Source organism: Lissotriton vulgaris, unplaced genomic scaffold (genome assembly GCF_964263255.1).
Source record: "Lissotriton vulgaris unplaced genomic scaffold, aLisVul1.2 SCAFFOLD_953, whole genome shotgun sequence".
Classification (NCBI taxonomy): domain Eukaryota; kingdom Metazoa; phylum Chordata; class Amphibia; order Caudata; family Salamandridae; genus Lissotriton; species Lissotriton vulgaris.
In genome coordinates this window covers 233050-255917 of record NW_028241643.1, presented here as the reverse complement: position 1 = coordinate 255917, position 22868 = coordinate 233050, and the positions used below count along the sequence as shown (strand labels likewise).

At 51.5% G+C, this 22868-nt stretch overlaps 1 protein-coding gene across 1 annotated transcript in view; it reads left to right on the top strand.

Annotated features, from left to right (window-relative positions):
• Positions 1-22868, top strand: part of LOC147670596 (immunoglobulin superfamily member 3-like) — a gene marked incomplete at its 3' end in the record, with an annotated part of 334245 nt that overhangs the window by 81505 nt on the left and 229872 nt on the right. Inside the window, exon 3 of the mRNA XM_086948140.1 lies at positions 10580-10957. Within this exon, the coding sequence (XP_086804266.1) occupies positions 10580-10957 (378 nt within the window). The remainder of the gene's footprint in view (positions 1-10579; positions 10958-22868) is intronic.

The window sequence follows — 22868 nt, the reverse complement described above, 5'->3', positions numbered from 1 at the left end:
AGTGCATCCTGCTCAACACCCGCTCCGTCCACAGACACGCCATCGAACTCTGGAACCTCCTAGACGCCACAGCCCCTGACGTTGCCTTCCTCACAGAGACCTGGATGAACGCCTCTTCAGCTCCCGACATCGCCATCGCTATCCCAGAGGGCTACAAGATCGTCCGGAGGGACCGCAACGCCAACCAGATGGGAGGAGGCATCGCCATCATCCACAGGAACACCATCCGTCTCACGACCAGCACCGACAACACCCTGACCACCGCCGAACACCTGCATTTCCAGATCCACACCGACCCGAACACCACCCTCAGAGGCACCCTGATCTACCGACCCCCGGGACCACGCACACAATTCAGCGAGGACATCGCCGACTTCGTCAGCCCGCATGCCCTCCCCTCCGCCGACTACATCCTCCTGGGGGACCTCAACTTCCACCTGGAGAACAACAACGACCGCAACACCAGCACCCTGCTCGACAACCTCGCCAATCTTGGACTCAAGCAGCTGGTGTCCACCCCCACCCACCTCGCCGGACACACACTCGACGCAGTCTTCTCTTCCAGCACAGACATCGACTTCAGCCACGCCACAGAGCTTCAATGGACGGACCACAGCTGCGTCCACTTCACCTTCAAGAGAACGACGACCCACCACCATCAGCAACAGGCCGCCCGCAGAAGCTGGAACAAGATCACAGCAGACCAGCTCGCCACTTCCCTGAGCCAGCACCCTCCTGCCAGCTCAGCGAACCCCAGCCAGGCCGCCGACAACCTCACGAAGTGGATCAGCAACTGCGCGGACGAACTCGCCCCGCTGAGGACCCCGCCCAGCAGACCCGGCAGCAAGAAAGCCCCGTGGTTCACCGACGAACTCAAGAGCTCCAAGAAGAACTGCTGAGCCCTCGATAAAGTCTGGAGAAGGGAACCTACACCGGACAACAGGACCACCTTCAAGCTGGCCACCCGGAAGCACCACCAGCTGATCCGCGCCGCCAAGAAAACTGCTTTCAAGGACCGGCTGGACAACAACGCACACAACTGCAAGGAACTCTTCAACATCGTGAAAGAGCTATCCAACCCCAGCGCAGGAAACAACGACATCACCCCATCGCAAGACCTCTGCAACTCCCTCGCTTCATACTTCCACAACAAGATCGCGGACATACACAACAGCTTCAACAACCAACCAACGCACACCAAGACCGAACAACCACCCCCCACCACCACCCTCCACGCCTGGACCCCGATCAGCACCGAAGACACCATACGCACGATGAACTCCATCCACTCCGGATCACCGACCGACCCCTGCCCTCACCACGTCTTCAACAAGGCTGACGCTGTCATCGCACCCCACCTGCGAGACATCATCAACACATCCTTCGACACCGCCACCTTCCCTGAGAGCTGGAAGCACGCCGAACTCAGCGCTCTACTCAAGAAACCCACAGCGGACCCCACCGAACTCAAGAATTACCGCCCCATCTCGCTCCTCCCGTTTCCAGCCAAAGTCATCGAGAAGACGGTCAACAAGCAGATGGCCGCCTTCCTCGAGACGAATGGATCCCTCGACCCGTCACAGTCCGGCTTCCGAGCCAATCACAGCACCGAGACCGCCCTCATCGCCGCCACCGATGACATCCGAGCCCTGATGGACAACGGAGAAACAGCGGCCCTCATCCTCCTAGACCTCTCCGCGGCATTCGACACTGTCTGCCACCGCACCCTAGTACAGCGCCTCAGCAACGTCGGAATCCAGGACAAGGCGCTGGAATGGATCATCTCCTTCCTCGACGGAAGAACACAGAGAGTCCGCCTACCACCGTACAAGTCAGAGGCCACCGAAGTCATCTGCGGCGTCCCTCAAGGATCCTCTCTGAGCCCCACCCTCTTCAACGTCTACATGAGCCCCCTCGCGGCCATCGCACGCCAACACAACCTCAACATAATCTCCTACGCCGACGACACCCAGCTGATCCTCTCCCTGACCAACGACCCCGCCGCCGCCAGAGCCAACCTGCACGAAGGGATGAAAGAGGTAGCCGAGTGGATGACGACCAGCCGCCTGAAACTGAACTCGGACAAGACAGAGGTCCTCATCCTGGGCTCCTCACCCTCCGCCTGGGACGACTCCTGGTGGCCTCCCGCCCTGGGCACCGCACCCAAACCGACAGACCATGCACGCAACCTGGGCTTCATCCTGGACTCCTCCCTCTCCATGACCAGGCAAGTCAACAACGTCTCCTCGGCGTGCTTCAACATCCTACGCATGCTACGGAAGATCTTCTGGTGGATCCCCACCGAGACCAGGAAGACCGTCACCCAGGCCCTCGTCACTAGCCGACTGGACTACGGCAACGCCCTCTACGCCGGTACCACCGCCAAGCTCCAGAAGAGACTCCAGCGGATCCAGAACGCCTCAGCCAGACTCATCCTCGACATCCCACGAACCAGCCACATCTCCGGACATCTGAGAGACCTTCACTGGCTCCCCGTCAACAAAAGAATCACCTTCCGCCTCCTCACCCACGCACACAAAGCCCTACACGACCAAGGCCCGAGCTACCTCAACAGCCGAATCAACTTCTACGCTCCCAAACGCCACCTCCGATCAGCCAACCACGCCCTCGCCGCCGTCCCCCGCATCGGAAGAGCGACTACAGGAGGAAGGTCCTTCTCCTACCTGGCCGCCAAGACCTGGAACTCCCTCCCGACCGACCTGCGCCTGACCCAAGACCACCTCTCCTTCAGGAAGAAGCTGAAGACCTGGCTGTTCGAGCAGTAGCGGCACCCCCTCACCCCCAGCGCCTTGAGACCCTACGGGTATGTAGTGCGCTCTATAAATGTCATTGATTGATTGATTGACAAGTGTCATCACAAAGCGGCACTGAGGACGTAATGTGCATATTTTTAAAAAGAAATGTAGATCAAATAGATTAAAGCGCTGCCCCGCCTGTTGCTCCTCAATACAACACCAGTTGCAAAGGTTAACTGGTCATCTCTCAGTCGCTAATTGCTATATTTAGATGTCAAATTGATACTTGTGAGGTGAAACGTTCGCCTGGTTAGTGCTAACATGCCCGATAAGGACAAGATAATGTAGTAATCCTGCCTCAAATGGATCTAAAGCATGCCATATAATCTCGCTTTTTCGCCTCCTAATTTAGTCAAATTTATTGCATGATTTTGCCCTCCCTGCTGCCTTATTCCAGGGGTCCTGTCTGCATGTAGAGTGCTTCTGAAAAGGCAGTCCAGTTGTGGGCCGGGGGCTCTCTCTTCCATGCGACTGACTCTGCCCCACACCCACTGGTCTTTCATCCACGTGACATCATCTTTCCCTGCCCAGCTGGCCTCTCGGAGGCACCATCCAGAAATAAGAGCTCCAGATAGAAGCCTGGAGAGGGTGGAAGTTGCCAGGGAGCACTCAAATCTGTTTTTAATTGAGAAGCCTGGAGCCCCCCCATGCTTCCTGAAGGTTCCGCGCTGTTCTGGGCCCTGGGGGCTCCGGGGCTCTGAGGTGGGGGCCGGGAAGCTCCAGACTTTGTGTACCAGGCAATTTCTTCCTCGCTAATGGGCGCCATTACAGAGCCAGGCGGGGCTGCAGGGGACTGTGGAGAGAGCCGAGTTTTTAATTAAAGCATCAAACCCCCCCCTCTCCAAGTGAGCTGCACCCCCCAGCCCTGGAAGGGTAAAGCAGTAAAAGCACCAGCACTACTCTCTAAGAGGTGCCCCTCCCCCTCTCACGAGCATCAGCACTGCTGGTGCCCCCACCATTCAAGCACCAGGACTGAGAAGCAGTAATAGACACTGGCTCCAGCGCCCGAGGCCTCGCCCCCCCTCTCCTTCCATAACCGCCCCCTTCCACCACCTCGACCTATCCCAAACCCTGGCAGCCTGACAAAATTCAGATTGAGTGCTACTGAAAAGATAGGGGTAAAGGGGTCCTTGTGTTGTCCTGATTTTGCGCCAGGTCACAGGCCTGGACACTCTCTATAGGTGGCTTCGTGACTGGCTGTATGTCAGAATATCATGTACTAAGGGGCTGATTAGGATGGCGGTCGGACGAGCGTTCGACAGCCATTGTTGCCGGAACGGGAACGGCCGACAGGTAGTGGGCGGTGCCGCCTGCCAAATTACGATCCGACCGCCGTAGAGGCGCTCGGAAACATGCCTCTTTGTATTGAGGTGTGTGCTGCGGCCTGGAAAAGGCCCAATGCCAATAGGCATGTTTGCTAACATCCCTGCACCCTGTGGCGGTGCTTGCCACACGATGCAGGGATGTTTAGGTGGGCACCACAGGTGTCCCCAGAGGGCCCATAGCTGAGGGCAAAGGGGCCCTGCTAGGGGCCCCCAAAAAATCTTTCTGCCATCCTTTTCACATCAGAAGAACCAATGTGGAATGGCTAGTGGAAAGGTGGATCGTAATCTCCACAGTGGTGCCTGAGAAGGCACTTCCTCCATTTTGGGGAATGCAATCCAATCAACGCCCCCTCCCACCCCCACCTTCCCTCCCCACCAGGCTTCCTAGCAGCTGGTCGGCCCCTTGGGCAAAGAGGTCCAAGTGACTGCATCGTAATGTGGCGGTCTGACTGCGCTTATACATGTCGGTGGAACCGACAACACGTTGGTCCCACTGAAGTCGTAATCTAACCCTAAATATTGTGCTACAAAAACCTTCTAGTAAAAATGCAGACACCCAAAATACCATGAAGGTAAGTAAATATGAATGAGTATAGATTTCCTGTTCCTAACTGCATGTCTACCGAGCTTGAAAATATGCGTATTTATGTAGCCAGCAACTTTTGGCGCCCGTAGTTACAGTATCAAGAGTAAAGCAGTGCTTAAAAATAAATAAATACAAAAAATCAAAGTGCCAAGGCTATTCTCAGGAGGCCGCTGCAGCTTGCACCACGCATTGTCCCTACCGGCAGCCAATGACAATACCAACATAACTACTGACTATCTCACTACCAGAAGTGCGCCCATTCAGAATATCCCCGGACCCGAAGCTATAGTAATAGCGTGGAACACAGGTAGTAATCGTTTTTTATGTATATTGTATTAATAAACAACTATTGTTGTGCTCATGGTTATATTGCACAAGCAGCGCCAACATGTGGCAGAATGTCATAAGTGCAGGTGTTGACAATTAAGTGCCGGTGTAGAGCCCCGGAAACCACCGGCTCAAATTTAGCACTGGTTAAAACTTCAAGTCCTGGCACGTGGCATGGTCTAAGGTAAAAGGCAGGCCTGGCTGAAGGTGTTGCCCACCACCGGGCCCGCCATGTATCCATAAGGGGCTGCAGTCTTCTTAAGGCCCCCCTTACTACATTACCTCCTTAAGCGGTTAGAAGGAAGGCTTGATGTGGGGCAAGTGCTTCTTTTGAGAGTTTGACTGTGGAGGAAGATCTGTCTACAGGGGGCCTGTCCTCTGGCATCCTTGTGGGGTGTGACTTTCCTTGTACCCCAACCTTTGGAGTTGTGACCCTCCAAACACGCCCCTGCATTTCTATGGACACTTCCGGTCAGGCCCGGCTCCAGGAATTTTTGTTTGGGTGGGCCAAGGGCGCATTTGGGTGGGCCACTGCGGGCTCAATGTGTCGCTTCTGGAGGTAGCCTACAAATAGAAAAAACTGTACTCCTGCGTGTGATAGAAGGGGATAACAGGAGATTCAGGGCCCTCCATTATTTTTCCAAATCTCTTTCTAATCGTTAACACTCTCAAAAAGGGTTTTGATCCCCATGTAAGGTCCTTTTGATGGGCAGAGGAGGTTTCTGAGGTGGGAGTATCAGGCAAGTAACACTACTCAGCCTGCCTCGTTGCCAGCCTTCAGAGAGAATCTCTCTTCATTATTACCTCCATCTGACCCCAGACTCTGCAATACACTCCCTTCCAGGCCTGATCATCAATTTTCTACAATCTCTCTAACGTGCACCTTAACTCACAGCTAACCTTGGTCCCCAGACCCATATCAGGCACCACCTGGTTTCATTCTCCATAATCCCACTAAAAAGATTTGTAAAATCACCTTCAAACTGAAAACCCTGAATATAAGAGTAAATATAATTAGCACACACTTTAAAATATGTTACACAGTGGCCCTAATGACCCAACTGCTAATTAAATAAGCAAAAACATTACAGGGTCTATTATAGCGCCGGTGCAAAAGTATTTATTGGTGTCCCACCACTGACCTCTTACTCGATAAACACCTTTATTACCACCCTCCAACAGTGCACTTCATCTCTCCTTAGCCCCTTTCAGTCATGAACTCCTCATCAGACTCCCTCCCTACCTGCCCCCCACCAGTGTCCCTCATCACTCCAAAGCCCCTCCCCATGACCAACTCCTCAGACTCCCACACAAATACCCTCCACCAGTGCCCCTCATCGCTCCATAACCCCTCCCCCATTGACCTCCTCCTGAGTCCCTCACTGCCACCCTCCACCAGTGCCCCTCAGCGCTCCATAGCCCCTCCCCATTACCTCCTCCTCAGACTCCCTCCCTACCACCTTTCACCAGTGCCCCTCATCACTCCAAAGCTCCTCTGCCTCACAACCTCCTCCTCAGACTCCCTCCCTACCACCCTCCACCAGTGCCCATCACTCCAAAGCAACCCCCCTCATGACCGCCTCCTCAGACTCCCCCACTACCACCCTCCACCAGTGCCCCTCATGACCTCCTCCCAGACTCCCCCACTACCACCCTCCACCAGTGCCCCTCATCTCTCCGTAGCTCCTCCATATGACCTCCTCCTCCTCGGATTCCCTCATTGCCATCCTCCAACACTGGCCTTCATCTCTCCGTAGCCTCTTCCCCTCATGACCTCCTCCTCAGAATCCCTCCCTACTACCCTCCACCAGTGCCCCTCAGCGCTCCATAGCCCCTCTCCATTACCTCCTCCTCAGACTCCCTCCCTACCACCCTCCACCAGTGCACCTCATCACTCCAAAGCCCCTCTGCCTCATGACCTCCTCCTCAGACTCCCTACCTACCACCCTCCACCAGTGCCCATCACTCCAAAGCAATCCCCTCATGACCGCCTCCTCAGACTCCCTCCCTACCACCCTCCACCAGTGCCCCTCATGCCCTCCTCCTCAGACTCCCTCCCTACCACCCTCCACCAGTGCCCATCATCACTCCAAGCAACACCCCCTCATGATCTCCTCCTCAGACTCCCTTCCTACCCCTCCACCAGTGCCCCTCATCACTCCAAAGCAACTCCCCCTTATGACCTCCTCCTCAGAATCCCTTCCTACCACCCTCCACCAGTGCCTCTCATCACTCCAAAGCCCCTCTCCCATGACCTCCTCTTCAGACTCCCTCACAAACAACCTCCACCAGTGCCTTCCATCTCTCCGCATCTCCACCCCTCATGATGCCCCCTCGGATTCCCTCATTACCACCCTCCAACAGAGCCCATCATCACTCCATAGCCCCTCTCTCATATGCATTTTATTTCTTGTATAGCGCTACTCGTAGTGTAGGGTATCACAGTACAGTACATCACACACACATTATGCAGACACAATGATTCATAAAAGTATCCAAATCAGCCTATAGGGAATGTCACATAAGCTAATGAAGATTACCAGGTGTAGGAATCACATCTCATCCATGCTGCTGGGCAATATGTATTAAGAGGGATGGGTCTAGAGAACCACAAACACAGGATTTAAAGCATACCCCAGTGGTTGGCTGTACTGATTAGAAATTATATCTGCCCAAACTCTGTATTGCAACATTAGAATAATGAAATACTGGGAAAATTCGAACTGACTAGCAATACAAAAAAAATCTAATTATACCATTCTGGTTTGTATACACGTCTTTGATCACACTGTCCTATGTATCAAAGGATCTCTGTGACAAAGGCAGTAACCCACTGAGCTATCCACGTTAACTACAGTTCTATTGCATTTAAATACTACAAACCAAAAAAAGAACGCTCTCCAGCAAGATCAACAATCCCCAAGGTTATTTGGACATTTAGTTGTCGTGCATCCTTGTAGAACCACTCATGAATGATACCAACGATTTAAACACACGATGTAAATGAAAATGAAATAAACACGGCGTTCTAAGTATGTCTTTCTCACAGATTTAAAAAACACAATACACACATTCTCTTACCTGCTCCTTATGAACTCTGTCACAGCCGGATCGGTTAAACAAACAGCTCAAGGGGTCAGGAAAGTCAGGAAAACGAAACGGCAAAACAAACTCCTCTTTACCAGCAGAAAAGAATTAATTATCCACAAATCCAGTTCCAACGAAAGGCTTTGTCCCCTTCGCAGTGCCCCTAATGTACCTGCACGAGTCGGCGGGGACACAGCCCACCTGCCTAATAGGAGATGCGTGATTGGGGGTGCAGACCAGGCCCAATCACGCATCTCCTAAAGAAAGATAACGTTCGAAGAACGTTTTAACTTGCAGTGGCCATATTCTGCTGGCCTTGCTGACGTCACTGCCAGGGCCATGGGTTATGTTTGGGTGGGCCAGGCCAAAGTTTGGGTGGGCCCGGCCCACCCGGCCCACCCGCTAGAACCGGGCCTGCTTCCGGTTGGACCACTATTTCGGTCTCGGGGCTGGTCCTGTTACTAAGTCGACAGGTGGAGAACTACAGGAATGTGTGGTGGGATTCCTTCTCCAGGCCGCAGTGTCTTGAAGTCCAGGCTGGGGAGGGGCGGGGGTGCATGGTTGAGATGGCAGGGAGGTCTGGCTGGGGAGCACCAGCCGCGGGGGTGGCCTGCGGTTCTTTACGCACGGGCCCTGAGTGCAGGCAGATGAGCCTGTGTTAAAGAGCTCTGCCCATCACACGCCCCGTCCTCTCACACGCCCGTCCTCCACGCCAGGGCACTGACCAGCTGTCCCACCCCGGCCACGAACAGCTGCGTGCGGGGGAGGAACAGGTGCCCAGCGCCGCCAGCACATCTCAAGATGGCGCCTGGGATGAGGCTGAGGCCTGTCTTCAAAACCCAGAAGTGGCGCTCTTCTAGTCCTTCCTTTACTTCTAGCCCCCCCCTCCCGCCTCCCCATGAATGACTCAGAAGCCCCGGGGGTGATGGCGCCCCGTTGATCCATCAGAACTGGTACCAGGGAGGGATGGCTGACTCTTGTTCTCAGAGGGCCCCAGGCTTAAAGGGGGCCCCAGGGGGAGTGATGCCACCCCCTTCACCCCATATTTATTTATTTATGCGTTTTTATATAGCGCGGACTTTACCCGAAGGTGTCAGAGCGCTTCACAATAGGAACAGAACTGATACATGAGAACATTACAAGTGAACAAAATACAAAAGCAAACGTTACATTAAATGAAGCAAAAATGACAATTGTGAGCCAACAGAATACAAGAGGTAGCAAACGGTGCATTACAGTAGGAAAAAGTGACGTGTGCAGGTTACAAAAGCAGGTTACAAAAGCGTACAACGTAAACCTAGAGGTATAATACTGCAATATATGGAGGACACTCAAGCACAAGAACAAACGTTACGAAGGCACTGGTGGCACTTGTGCAGATATCAAAAATAAACAAATGTAAGAGGTAGAAAACAGTGTGTTACAAGAGAAAGTGACGGGTGCATGTTACACACGAGTACCAAACACAGGTAGAGAGATAATACTGCACTAAATGGCAGACTCTCAGACCACAAGAACACACTGGGAAGACACTCCATAGTCATGTAAAGTAGATTATTCTATAATGGAAGGGCTTCCTTCAGCTAGTAGAGAGGGCATGGATTACATTTGGAAGTGTCTTTGAAGGAGGAGAACTTTGAGGTCAGTTTTGAAGGCCTGGGAGGAGGCGGTGGTCCGGAGCTGAGGCGAAAGTGAGTTCCAGATTCTCACCGCGTTGCCTGAAAAGGATTGCCCCATCGATCTTTCCTTCTTGAAAGTGGAAGGTTCAAGCAGAAGATTTTCCGCATTTCGTGATGGTCTAGAGCCTCCAGAGAGTTTCAGTTTATTCGCCAGGTAGCGAGGAGAGGAGGAGTGCAAGGCTTGGGGGTCTATGGGGCCGCCATGATCACTTGGGGGTCATGGCGGCGCCATAGGGCAATCATGCGGCCTCTTCTTTCCACTGAGAACCCTAAGAGAGAGTCCTTGTGGGAGCGAGGCAAGCCCTTTCAGCGCAATAAGAGGCATCTCTGTCCTGGGAGCCCCGCTGCTGATAAGCTGTGAATGATGTCAGTCCCCCCTCCCCCGCCCCATGAGATAAGGGCAACTGACCCAGTTCACAGTCCCCAAGCAGTGATGTCAGCCCCCTGAGTGGTCCTGTGTGTCTCACCACTGTCCTGTATGTCATCGTTAATCGTTAATCGTGCGCCAGCGGGTGAACCACACAAGTGATAAAGTTCCTAAAAAGAAGATAGCCTTTCTAGCATACACCACATACAATAGGGCTTCTCACAGCTGGTCTTTTCTTGTGATTACATCATCAGAGTGCAGTGTTTAATTCAGCCACAAGATGGCGCATGCTACTATTTACCCTTCTGATGTGCATGTACATTTTAGAACTTGAAGAGACAGGTCATTTGGTAAAATATTATAACTCAGATTTTTTTTCTTTTGTCCCTCAGCCTTATCATCTGCCCAGCGTCTGGTGACCGTACAGGAAGGACCCCTCTTTCGAACTGAAGGCTCCCACATCACACTCTGGTGTCGGGTCAGTGGCTACCAGGGCTCCACGGAGCAGAACTTCCACTGGTCCGTGTACCTCCCCTCCGCGCCAGAACGAGAGGTGCAGATCATCAGCACCTCCGACTTGTCCTTTCCTTATGCGATCTACACCCAGCGAGTTCGCAGCAGGGAGATCTACGTGGAGCGCATCGCGGGTGACCATGTACTGCTGCACATCACCAACCTGCAGGATCGCGACGCCGGAGAGTACGAGTGCCACACGCCCAACACCGATGAGCGCTACTTTGGGAGTTATAGTGCCAAGATGAACCTTACCGGTGAGTTGGTTTCCTCATTTTCTCAAGTTCTTGAAGGCTCATCTGAGTATTGTTTCTAGCTCGGGAGGCTGTGTTAGTATTATTGTTCCTGAGGCTTCATCTTATTTATTGGGTCCAGTTTTTGAGGTCTTGTCTTTTGCATTTAGTCTAATTCTGGAGGTCTTGTCTGGACTATTGCTTCTAGATCCGAAGGCCTGATGTGAAATGATGCTTCCAGTTCTAGAACACTCATTAGGAGTATTGTTTCTAGGTCTGAAGTTCTCACCTGGAGTAGCGCTTCGAGCTGTAAAGCTCCGGTGTGGAGCACTGCTTCTAGTTCTGAAGGTTTCTTCTTGAGCACTGCTTCTAGTTCTGAAGGTCTTTCCTGGAGTAGAGCTACAAACTCTGAAAGCCCCATGTGGAGCACTGCTATCAGCTCTGGAGCCCCCATGCGAAGAGCACTGCTTCTAGTTCTGATGGTCTCTCCTGGAGTATTGCTTCTAGTTCTGATGGTCTCTCCTGGAGTATTGCTTCTAGTTCTGAAGGTCTCTCCTGGAGTATTTATTCTAGTTCTGATGGTCTCTCCTGGAGTATTGATTCTGGTTCTGAAGGTCTCTCCTGGAGTATTGATTCTAGTTCTGTAGGTCTCTCCTGGAGTATTGCTTCTAGTTCTCTAGGTCTCTCCTGCAGTATTGCTTCTAATTATGTAGGTCTCTCCTGGGGTATTGATTCTAGTTCTGAAGGTCTCTCCTGGAGTATTTATTCTAGTTCTGATGGTCTCTCCTGGAGTATTTATTCTGGTTCTGAAGGTCTCTCCTGGAGTATGGATTCTAGTTCTGTAGGTCTCTCCTGGAGTATTGCTTCTAGTTCTGAAGGTCTCTCTGGAGTATTGATTCTACTTCTGAAGGTCTCTACTGGAGTATTGATTCTGGTTCTGAATGTCTCTCCTGGAGTATTGCTTCTAGTTCTGAAGGTCTCTCCTGGAGTATTGCTTCTAATTATGTAGGTCTCTCCTGGGGTATTGATTCTAGTTCTGAAGGTCTCTCCTGGAGTATGGATTCTAGTTCTGTAGGTCTCTCCTGGAGCATTGCTTCTAGTTCTGATGGTCTCTCCTGGAGTATTGCTTCTAGTTCTGAAGGTCTCTCCTGGAGTATTTATTCTAGTTCTGATGGTCTCTCCTGGAGTATTTATTCTGGTTCTGAAGTTCTCTCCTGGAGTATTGATTCTGGTTCTGAAGGTCTCTCCTGGAGTATTGATTCTAGTTCTGTAGGTCTCGCCTGGAGTATTGCTTCTAGTTCTGTAGGTCTCTCCTGGAGTATTGATTCTGGTTCTGAAGGTCTCTCCCGGAGTATTGCTTCAGTTCTGAAGGTCTCTCATGGAGTATTGATTCTGGTTCTGAAGGTCTCTCATGGAGTATTGCTTCTAGTTCTGAAGGTCTCCCCTGGAGTATTGCTTCTAGTTCTGGAGTATTAATTCTAGTTGTGAAGGTCTCTCCTGGAGTATTGATTATAGTTCTGAAGGTCTCTCCTGGAGTATTGCTTCTGGTTCTGTAGGTCTCTCCTGGAGTATTGATTCTGGTTCTGAAGGTCTCTCCTGGAGTATTGCTTCAGTTCTGAAGGTCTCCCCTGGAGTATTGCTTCTAGTTCTGAAGGTCTCCCCTGGAGTATTGATTCTAGTTCTGTAGGTCTCTCCTGGAGTATTGCTTCTAGTTCTGGAGTATTGATTCTAGTTCTAGTTCTAGTTCTGAAGGTTTCTCCTGGAGTATTGATTCTAGTTCTGAAGGTCTCTCCTGGAGTATTGATTCTAGTTCTGAAGGTCTAGTTCTGAAGGTCTCTCCTGGAGTATTGATTCTAGTTCTGAAGGTCTCTCCTGGAGTATTGCTTCTGGTTCTGTAGGTCTCTCCTGGAGTATTGCTTCTGGTTCTGTAGGTCTCTCCTGGAGTATTGATTCTGGTTCTGAAGGTCTCTCCCGGAGTATTGCTTCAGTTCTGAAGGTCTCTCCTGGAGTATTGCTTCAGTTCTGAAGGTCTCTCCTGGAGTATTGATTCTGGTTCTCTGGTTCTGAAGGTCTCTCCTGGAGTATTGATTCTAGTTCTGATGGTCTCTCCTGGAGTATTGATTCTAGTTCTGAAGGTCTCTCCTGGAGTATTGATTCTAGTTCTGAAGGTCTCTCCTGGAGTATTGCTTCTGGTTCTGTAGGTCTCTCCTGGAGTATTGCTTCTGGTTCTGTAGGTCTCTCCTGGAGTATTGATTCTGGTTCTGAAGGTCTCTCCCGGAGTATTGCTTCAGTTCTGAAGGTCTCTCCTGGAGTATTGATTCTGGTTCTGAAGGTCTTTCCCGGAGTATTGCTTCAGTTCTGAAGGTCTCTCCTGGAGTATTGATTCTGGTTCTGAAGGTCTCTCCTGGAGTATTGATTCTAGTTCTGAAGGTCTCTCCTGGAGTATTGATTCTAGTTCTGTAGGTCTCTCCTGGGGTATTGCTTCTAGTTCTGTATGTATCTCCTGGTTTATTGATTCTTGTTCTGAAGGTCTCTCCTGGTTTATTGATTCTAATTCTGAAGGTCTCTCCTGGAGCATTGCTTCTAGCTCTGAAGGTCTCTCCTGGAGCATTGCTTCTTGTTCTGAAGGTCTCTCCTGGAGTATTGATTCTGGTTCTGAAGGTCTCTCCTGGAGTATGGATTCTAGTTCTGAAGGTCTCTCCTGGAGCATTGCTTCTAGTTCTGTAGGTCTCTCCTGGGGTATTGCTTCTAGTTCTGTAGGACTCTCCTGGCTTATTGATTCTGGTTCTGAAGGTCTCTCCTGGAGTATTGATTCTAGTTCTGAAGGTCTCTCCTGGAGTATTGCTTCTAGTTCTGTAGGTCTCTCCTGGAGCATTGCTTCTTGTTCTGAAGGTCTCTCCTGGAGTATTGATTCTAGTTCTGAAGGTCTCCCCTGGAGTATTGCTTCTAGTTCTGAAGGTCTCTTCTGGAGTATTGATTCTAGTTCTGAAGGTCTCTCCTGGAGTATTGCTTCTAGTTCTGTAGGTCTCTCCTGGGGTATTGCTTCTAGTTCTGTATGTATCTCCTGGTTTATTGATTCTTGTTCTGAAGGTCTCTCCTGGTTTATTGATTCTAATTCTGAAGGTCTCTCCTGGAGCATTGCTTCTAGTCCTGTAGGTCTCTCCTGGAGTATTGATTCTAGTTCTGTAGGTCTCTCCTGGAGTATTGTTTCTAGTTCTGTAGGTCTCTCCCAAAGTATTGCTTCTTGTTCTGAAGGTCTCTCCTGGAGCATTGGTTCTTGTTCTGAAGGTCTCTCCTGGCTTATTGATTCTAGTTCTGAAGGTCTCTGCTGGAGTATAGCTTCTGGTTCTGTAGGTCTCTCCTGGAGTATTGATTCTAGCTCTGAAGGTCTCTCCTGGAGTATTGCTTCTGGTTCTGTAGGTCTCTCCTGGAGTATTGCTTCTGGTTCTGTAGGTCTCTCCTGGAGTATTGATTCTGGTTCTGAAGGTCTCTCCCGGAGTATTGCTTCAGTTCTGAAGGTCTCTCCCGGAGTATTGCTTCAGTTCTGAAGGTCTCTCCTGGTTTATTGATTCTTGTTCTGAAGGTCTCTCCTGGTTTATTGATTCTAATTCTGAAGGTCTCTCCTGGAGCATTGCTTCTAGTCCTGTAGGTCTCTCCTGGAGTATTGCTTCTTGTTCTGAAGGTCTCTCCTGGAGCATTGGTTCTTGTTCTGAAGGTCTCTCCTGGCTTATTGATTCTAGCTCTGAAGGTCTCTCCTGGAGTATTGCTTCTGGTTCTGTAGGTCTCTCCTGGAGTATTGATTCTGGTTCTGAAGGTCTCTCCTGGAGTATTGATTCTGGTTCTGAAGGTCTCTCCTGGAGTATTGATTCTGGTTCTGAAGGTCTCTCCTGGAGTATTGATTCTAGTTCTGAAGGTCTCTCCTGGAGTATTGATTCTAGCTCTGAAGGTCTCTCCTGGAGTATTGCTTCTGGTTCTGTAGGTCTCTCCTGGAGTATTGATTCTGGTTCTGAAGGTCTCTCCTGGAGTATTGATTCTGGTTCTGAAGGTCTCTCCTGGAGTATTGATTCTGGTTCTGAAGGTCTCTCCTGGAGTATTGATTCTAGTTCTGAAGGTCTCTCCTGGAGCATTGGTTCTTGTTCTGAAGGTCTCTCGTGCAGTAGTGCTTCAAGCTCTGGAGCCCCACGTGGAGAGCACTGATTCTAGTTCTGGAGCGCTCATCTAGAGTACATATGCCTCGGTGTCTACAATTTCCATAAACATGCCTAAAAAGCCATAGGTTTTACTTGGACTTGAGAGCATGGAGAGAAACATTGAAAATGTCTTCTATCACTTTTCAAGATGTGCTCAGCATCCTCCTTCATGTCCCTTCATTGTTTCACCCTGGTCCTTCCAGATTGTTTCTCAGTCATGTAATGTGAAGGAGAGTATAATATGAATTGGTACAATTGGAAAATAAAAAGTTACACAAATTAGACAATCTAAGGCATTAGACAAACTCTACCACACAGGTTATTTAGACAACAGTTATAAAGTTTAGGTTACACCTTGCCACAGGCTTCTAACGTATTCAGCAGAAGCTGTCAGTCTTGAGGAGGAGTGTCCTTAACACACGTCATGGAGGCTGCAGCAGCAGGTGCCCTCTGGCGCCAGGGAAATGGCATCGGCTGCCAGTCTCACGAAGTTACTAACTGTGTGTGAATTAATGCACCAATATAAGCTATATATAAGATATGGGGAGAGGGGTTAATGCACCAACATAAGCTATATATAAGATATGGGGAGAGGGGTTAATGCACCAACATAAGCTATATATAAGATATGGGGAGAGGGGTTAATGCACCAATATAAGCTATATATAAGATATGGGGAGAGGGGTTAATGCACCAACATAAGCTATATATAAGATATGGGGAGAGGGGTTGGCCTAACGGCTAGGGCGGTCGACCTCGAATTTGGGGAACTGTGTTCGAGTTTCGGGAATGACACTGAACATCCTGTGATTCTGGACAAATCCCTTAATCTCCCCGTGCCTAACAAAAAATGAATGTGTCCTCATGTAACGCAACTGGTGCTATGTAAAGCGCTCTGAAACCCGATTCGGCTCAAGTTCACGCTATATAAAACTCTGTAAAATAAAATTAAAAAATAAGCTGTAAATTCATTTCGAAAATTGACCCCCTTTCTTCAAAAAGATCAGCTTCTCCTTTTGCCATGTAATGTCAGATTTGTCCTGAAGCATCAACTTGCCAGATTCTGAAAGTGCACACATTTTGCCACAGACTAGTTTTGTCTCCGACTATCAACACGCCCCTTTCTTTAAGTAACCCTATTTATTACTGCCTGACATGCACAGGTACTGCCCCAAACGCAAGTAAACTACATCACTGCATATACGAGTATATCAAATGCCAGGAATGCCCACCTTATAGCTTTTAAGGCCTGTCATATGCACATTATGCCCTTTAAGGCCTGTCTTATGCACCTTATGCCTTTTAGGGCCTGCCTTATGCACATTATGCCTTTTAAGGCCTGTCTTATGCACCTTATGCCTTTTAAGGCCTGCCTTATGCACTCTATGCCTTTTTAAGGCCTGCCTTATGCACATTATGCCTTTTAAGGCCAGTCTTATGCACCTTATGCCTTTTAAGGCCTGCCTTATGCACCTTATGCCTTTTAAGGCCTGCCTTATGCACATTATGCCTTTTACGGCCTGTCTTATGCACATTATGCCTTTTTAAAGCCTGTCTTATGCACATTATGCCTTTTAAGGCCTGTCTTATGCACGCTATGCCTTTTAAGGCCTGTCTTATGCACGCTATGCCTTTTAAGGCCTGTCTTATGCACACTATGCCTTTTAAGGCCTGTCTTATGCACACTAGGCAGTGGGCCGTTTGCAGGCAGTATCACACAGGACAGTGTGCTGTTTGCAGGCAGTATCACACAGGACAGTGTGCTGTTTGCAGGCAGTTTCACACAGGACAGTGTTCCGTTTGCAGGCAGTATCACACAGGACAGTGTGCTGTTTGCAGGCAGTATCAAACAGGGCAGTGTATGTATGTATGTATGTATGTATTGCGATTTATATAGCGCACTTATCACCCGAAGGCATCAAGGCGCTTGCTTAGGGAACCCGTCCTGGTATTCCCTTGTGAGATACCCCAGCAGGGTATCCGCAAGGTCAAAGCCAGGCATCCCGCCGCGAGGGGCCGTTGTGGAGATTAAGCAAGCTATTGTCCAGAGTCGCAGAGTGTGAGCCCATGAATCGAGTAGGCACCGGAGCTAGAATTGTCGAGTCCATGGACATTTTAGGACTCAAGACCCCGCCGAGCTGGGAATTGAACCCTGGTCCCGGGCTGACCTCTGCTTCCAGGTCTGCCTCCTCTAACCAGTGAGCCACACTTCTCCAGTGTGCGTTTGCAGGCAGTATCACACAGGACAGTGTGCCGTTTGCAGGCAATATCAGACAGGGCAGTGTGCTGTTTGCAGGCAGTATCAAACAGGGCAGTGTGCTGTTTGCAGGCAGTATCAGCCAGGGCAGTGTGCTGTTTGCAGGCAGTATCAAACAGGACAGTGTGCCGTTTGCAGGCAGTATCAAACAGGACAGTGTGCCGTTTGCAGGCAGTATCAGACAGGGCAGTGTGCTGTTTGCAGGCAGTATCAATCAGGGCAGTGTGCTGTTTGCAGGCAGTATCAGACAGGGCAGTGTGCTGTTTGCAGGCAGTATCAGGAGGGCAGTGTGCTGTTTGCAGGCAGTATCAGACAGGGCAGTGGGCTGTTTGCAGGCAGTATCAGGAGGGCAGTGGGCTGTTTGCAGGCAGTATCAGCCAGGGCAGTGGGCTGTTTGCAGGCAGTATCAGACAGGGCAGTCGGCTGTTTGCAGGCAGTATCAGACAGGGCAGTGGGCTGTTTGCAGGCAGTATCAGGAGGGCAGTGTGCTGTTTGCAGGCAGTATCAGACAGGGCAGTGGGCTGTTTGCAGGCAGTATCAGGAGGGCAGTGTGCTGTTTGCAGGCAGTATCAGACAGGGCAGTGGGCTGTTTGCAGGCAGTATCAGACAGGGCAGTGGGCTGTTTGCAGGCAGTATCAGGAGGGCAGTGTGCTGTTTGCAGGCAGTATCAGACAGGGCAGTGGGCTGTTTGCAGGCAGTATCAGGAGGGCAGTGGGCTGTTTGCAGGCAGTATCAGCCAGGGCAGTGGGCTGTTTGCAGGCAGTATCGGACAGGGCAGTGGGCTGTTTGCAGGCAGTATCAGACAGGGCAGTGGGCTATTTGCAGGCAGTATCAGACAGGGCAGTGTGCTGTTTGCAGGCAGTATCAGACAGGGCAGTGGGCTGTTTGCAGGCAGTATCAGACAGGGCAGTGGGCTATTTGCAGGCAGCATCAGGAGGGCAGTGGGCTGTTTGCAGGCAGTATCAGGAGGGCAGTGTGCTGTTTGAAGGCAGTATCAGGAGGGCAGTGTGCTGTTTGAAGATCGTATCAGACAGGGCAGTGTGCTGTTTGAAGATCGTATCAGACAGGGCAGTGTGCTGTTTGAAGATCGTATCAGACATGGCAGTGTGCTGTTTGAAGATCGTATCAGACAGGGCAGTGGGCTATTTGCAGGCAGTATCAGACAGGGCAGTGTGCTGTTTGCAGGCAGTATCAGACAGGGCAGTGGGCTGTTTGCAGGCAGTATCAGACAGGGCAGTGGGCTATTTGCAGGCAGTATCAGACATGGCAGTGTGCTGTTTGCAGGCAGTATCAGCCAGGGCAGTGGGCTGTTTGCAGGCAGTATCAAACAGGGCAGTGTGCCGTTTGCAGGCAGTCTCACACAGGACAGTGTGCCGTTTGCAGGCAATATCAGACAGGGCAGTATGCTGTTTGCAGGCAGTGTCAAACGGGACAGTGTGCCGTTTGCAGGCAGTATCAGACAGGGCAGTGGGCTGTTTGCAGGCAGTATCAGGAGGGCAGTGTGCTGTTTGCAGGCAGTATCAGACAGGGCAGGGGGCTGTTTGCAGGCAGTATCAGGAGGGCAGTGGGCTGTTTGCAGGCAGTATCAGCCAGGGCAGTGGGCTGTTTGCAGGCAGTATCAGACAGGGCAGTGGGCTGTTTGCAGGCAGTATCAGACAGGGCAGTGGGGAGGGCAGTGTGCTGTTTGCAGGCAGTATCAGACAGGGCAGTGGGCTGTTTGCAGGCAGTATCAGGCGGGCAGTGTGCTGTTTGCAGGCAGTATCAGACAGGGCAGTGGGCTGTTTGCAGGCAGTATCAGACAGGGCAGTGGGCTGTTTGCAGGCAGTATCAGACAGGGCAGTGGGCTGTTTGCAGGCAGTATCAGGAGGGCAGTGTGCTGTTTGCAGGCAGTATCAGACAGGGCAGTGGGCTGTTTGCAGGCAGTATCAGGAGGGCAGTGGGCTGTTTGCAGGCAGTATCAGCCAGGGCAGTGGGCTGTTTGCAGGCAGTATCAGACAGGGCAGTGGGCTGTTTGCAGGCAGTATCAGACAGGGCAGTGGGGAGGGCAGTGTGCTGTTTGCAGGCAGTATCAGACAGGGCAGTGGGCTGTTTGCAGGCAGTATCAGGAGGGCAGTGTGCTGTTTGCAGGCAGTATCAGACAGGGCAGTGGGCTGTTTGCAGGCAGTATCAGACAGGGCAGTGGGCTGTTTGCAGGCAGTATCAGACAGGGCAGTGGGCTGTTTGCAGGCAGTATCAGACAGGGCAGTGGGCTGTTTGCATGCAGTATCAGGAGGGCAGTGTGCTGTTTGCAGGCAGTATCAGACAGGGCAGTGGGCTGTTTGCAGGCAGTATCAGCCAGGGCAGTGGGCTGTTTGCAGGCAGTATCAGACAGGGCAGTGGGCTGTTTGCAGGCAGTATCAGACAGGGCAGTGGGCTATTTGCAGGCAGTATCAGACAGGGCAGTGGGCTGTTTGCAGGCAGTATCAGACAGGGCAGTGGGCTGTTTGCAGGCAGTACCAGACAGGGCAGTGGGCTATTTGCAGGCAGCATCAGGAGGGCAGTGGGCTGTTTGCAGGCAGTATCAGGAGGGCAGTGTGCTGTTTGAAGGCAGTATCAGGAGGGCAGTGTGCTGTTTGAAGATCGTATCAGACAGGGCAGTGTGCTGTTTGAAGATCGTATCAGACAGGGCAGTGTGCTGTTTGAAGATCGTATCAGACAGGGCAGTGTGCTGTTTGAAGATTGTATCAGACAGGGCAGTGTGCTGTTTGCAGGCAGTATCAGACAGGGCAGTGGGCTGTTTGCAGGCAGTATCAGACAGGGCAGTGGGCTATTTGCAGGCAGTATCAGACAGGGCAGTGTGCTGTTTGCAGGCAGTATCAGACAGGGCAGTGTGCTGTTTGCAGGCAGTATCAGACAGGGCAGTGTGCTGTTTGCAGGCAGTATCAGACAGGGCAGTGTGCTGTTTGCAGGCAGTATCAGACAGGGCAGTGGGCTGTTTGCAGGCAGTATCAGGAGGGCAGTGGGCTGTTTGCAGGCAGTATCAGCCAGGGCAGTGGGCTGTTTGCAGGCAGTATCAGACAGGGCAGTGGGCTGTTTGCAGGCAGTATCAGACATGGCGGTGTGCTGTTTGCAGGCAGTATCAGACAGGGCAGTGGGCTGTTTGCAGGCAGTACCAGACAGGGCAGTGGGCTATTTGCAGGCAGCATCAGGAGGGCAGTGGGCTGTTTGCAGGCAGTATCAGGAGGGCAGTGTGCTGTTTGAAGGCAGTATCAGGAGGGCAGTGTGCTGTTTGAAGATCGTATCAGACAGGGCAGTGTGCTGTTTGAAGATCGTATCAGACAGGGCAGTGTGCTGTTTGAAGATCGTATCAGACAGGGCAGTGTGCTGTTTGAAGATTGTATCAGATAGGGCAGTGTGCTGTTTGCAGGCAGTATCAGACAGGGCAGTGGGCTGTTTGCAGGCAGTATCAGACAGGGCAGTGGGCTATTTGCAGGCAGTATCAGACAGGGCAGTGTGCTGTTTGCAGGCAGTATCAGACAGGGCAGTGTGCTGTTTGCAGGCAGTATCAGACAGGGCAGTGTGCTGTTTGCAGGCAGTATCAGACAGGGCAGTGTGCTGTTTGCAGGCAGTATCAGACAGGGCAGTGGGCTGTTTGCAGGCAGTATCAGGAGGGCAGTGGGCTGTTTGCAGGCAGTATCAGCCAGGGCAGTGGGCTGTTTGCAGGCAGTATCAGACAGGGCAGTGGGCTGTTTGCAGGCAGTATCAGACATGGCGGTGTGCTGTTTGCAGGCAGTATCAAACAGGACAGTGTGCTGTTTGAAGGCAGTATCAGGAGGGCAGTGTGCTGTTTGAAGATCGTATCAGACAGGGCAGTGTGCTGTTTGAAGATCGTATCAGACAGGGCAGTGTGCTGTTTGAAGATCGTATCAGACAGGGCAGTGTGCTGTTTGAAGATTGTATCAGACAGGGCAGTGTGCTGTTTGCAGGCAGTATCAGACAGGGCAGTGGGCTGTTTGCAGGCAGTATCAGACAGGGCAGTGGGCTATTTGCAGGCAGTATCAGACAGGGCAGTGTGCTGTTTGCAGGCAGTATCAGACAGGGCAGTGGGGTGTTTGCAGGCAGTATCAGACAGGGCAGTGAACTGTTTGCAGGCAGTATCAGCCAGGGCAGTGAGCTGTTTGCAGGCAGTATGGGGAGGGCAGTGGGCTGTTTGCAGGAAGTATCAGACAGGGCAGTGGGCTGTTTGCAGGCAGTATCAGACAGGGCAGTGTGCTGTTTGCAGGCAGTATCAGACAGGGCAGTGGGTTGTTTGCAGGCAGTATCAGACAGGGCAGTGGGCTGTTTGCAGGCAGTATCAGACAGGGCAGTGGGCTGTTTGCAGGCAGTATCAGGAGGGCAGTGTGCTGTTTGCAGGCAGTATCAGCCAGGGCAGTGGGCTGTTTGCAGGCAGTATCAGACAGGGCAGTGGGCTGTTTGCAGGCAGTATCAGACAGGGCAGTGGGCTGTTTGCAGGCAGTATCAGACAGGGCAGTGTGCTGTTTGCAGGCAGTATCAGACAGGGCAGTGGGCTGTTTGCAGGCAGTACCAGACAGGGCAGTGGGCTATTTGCAGGCAGCATCAGGAGGGCAGTGGGCTGTTTGCAGGCAGTATCAGGAGGGCAGTGTGCTGTTTGAAGGCAGTATCAGGAGGGCAGTGTGCTGTTTGAAGATCGTATCAGACAGGGCAGTGTGCTGTTTGAAGATCGTATCAGACAGGGCAGTGTGCTGTTTGAAGATCGTATCAGACAGGGCAGTGTGCTGTTTGAAGATCGTATCAGACAGGGCAGTGTGCTGTTTGCAGGCAGTATCAGACATGGCAGTGTGCTGTTTGCAGGCAGTATCAAACAGGACAGTGTGCTGTTTGCAGGCAGTATCAAACAGGACAGTGTGCCGTTTGCAGGCAGTGTCAGACAGGGCAGTGGGGTGTTTGCAGGCAGTATCAGGCAGGGCAGTGAACTGTTTGCAGGCAGTATCAGCCAGGGCAGTGAGCTGTTTGCAGGCAGTATGGGGAGGGCAGTGGGCTGTTTGCAGGAAGTATCAGACAGGGCAGTGGGCTGTTTGCAGGCAGTATCAGACAGGGTATCTTTGATCTGTCCCCTTCTCCTCTCTCGGTCTCCAATTTCCAGTCAACTATGACATTCATCAGGGACTGGATGAACCACAACCACCTTAAGCTGAACCCGGATAAATCCGAGCTGGTTCTCACTGGTGGTTCGTCCAGTCCCTGGAACTCTCTCTTCTGGCCCCCCTCTCTTGGCTCTGCACCGACCCCCACCACCACGGTCAAAACACTTGGTGTCAAAATAAACAGCCAACTCACCCTCCATTCACAAATCAGTTCTGTGGTGTCCTCCTGCTTCCTCTCTCTCCGCACTATCCGCACTGTCTCCCGCTTCTTTGCCCCCCAGGCACTTAAGATCATTATGGCCGCACTTGTGATATCGAAATTGGACTACGCAAACGCTCTTTAC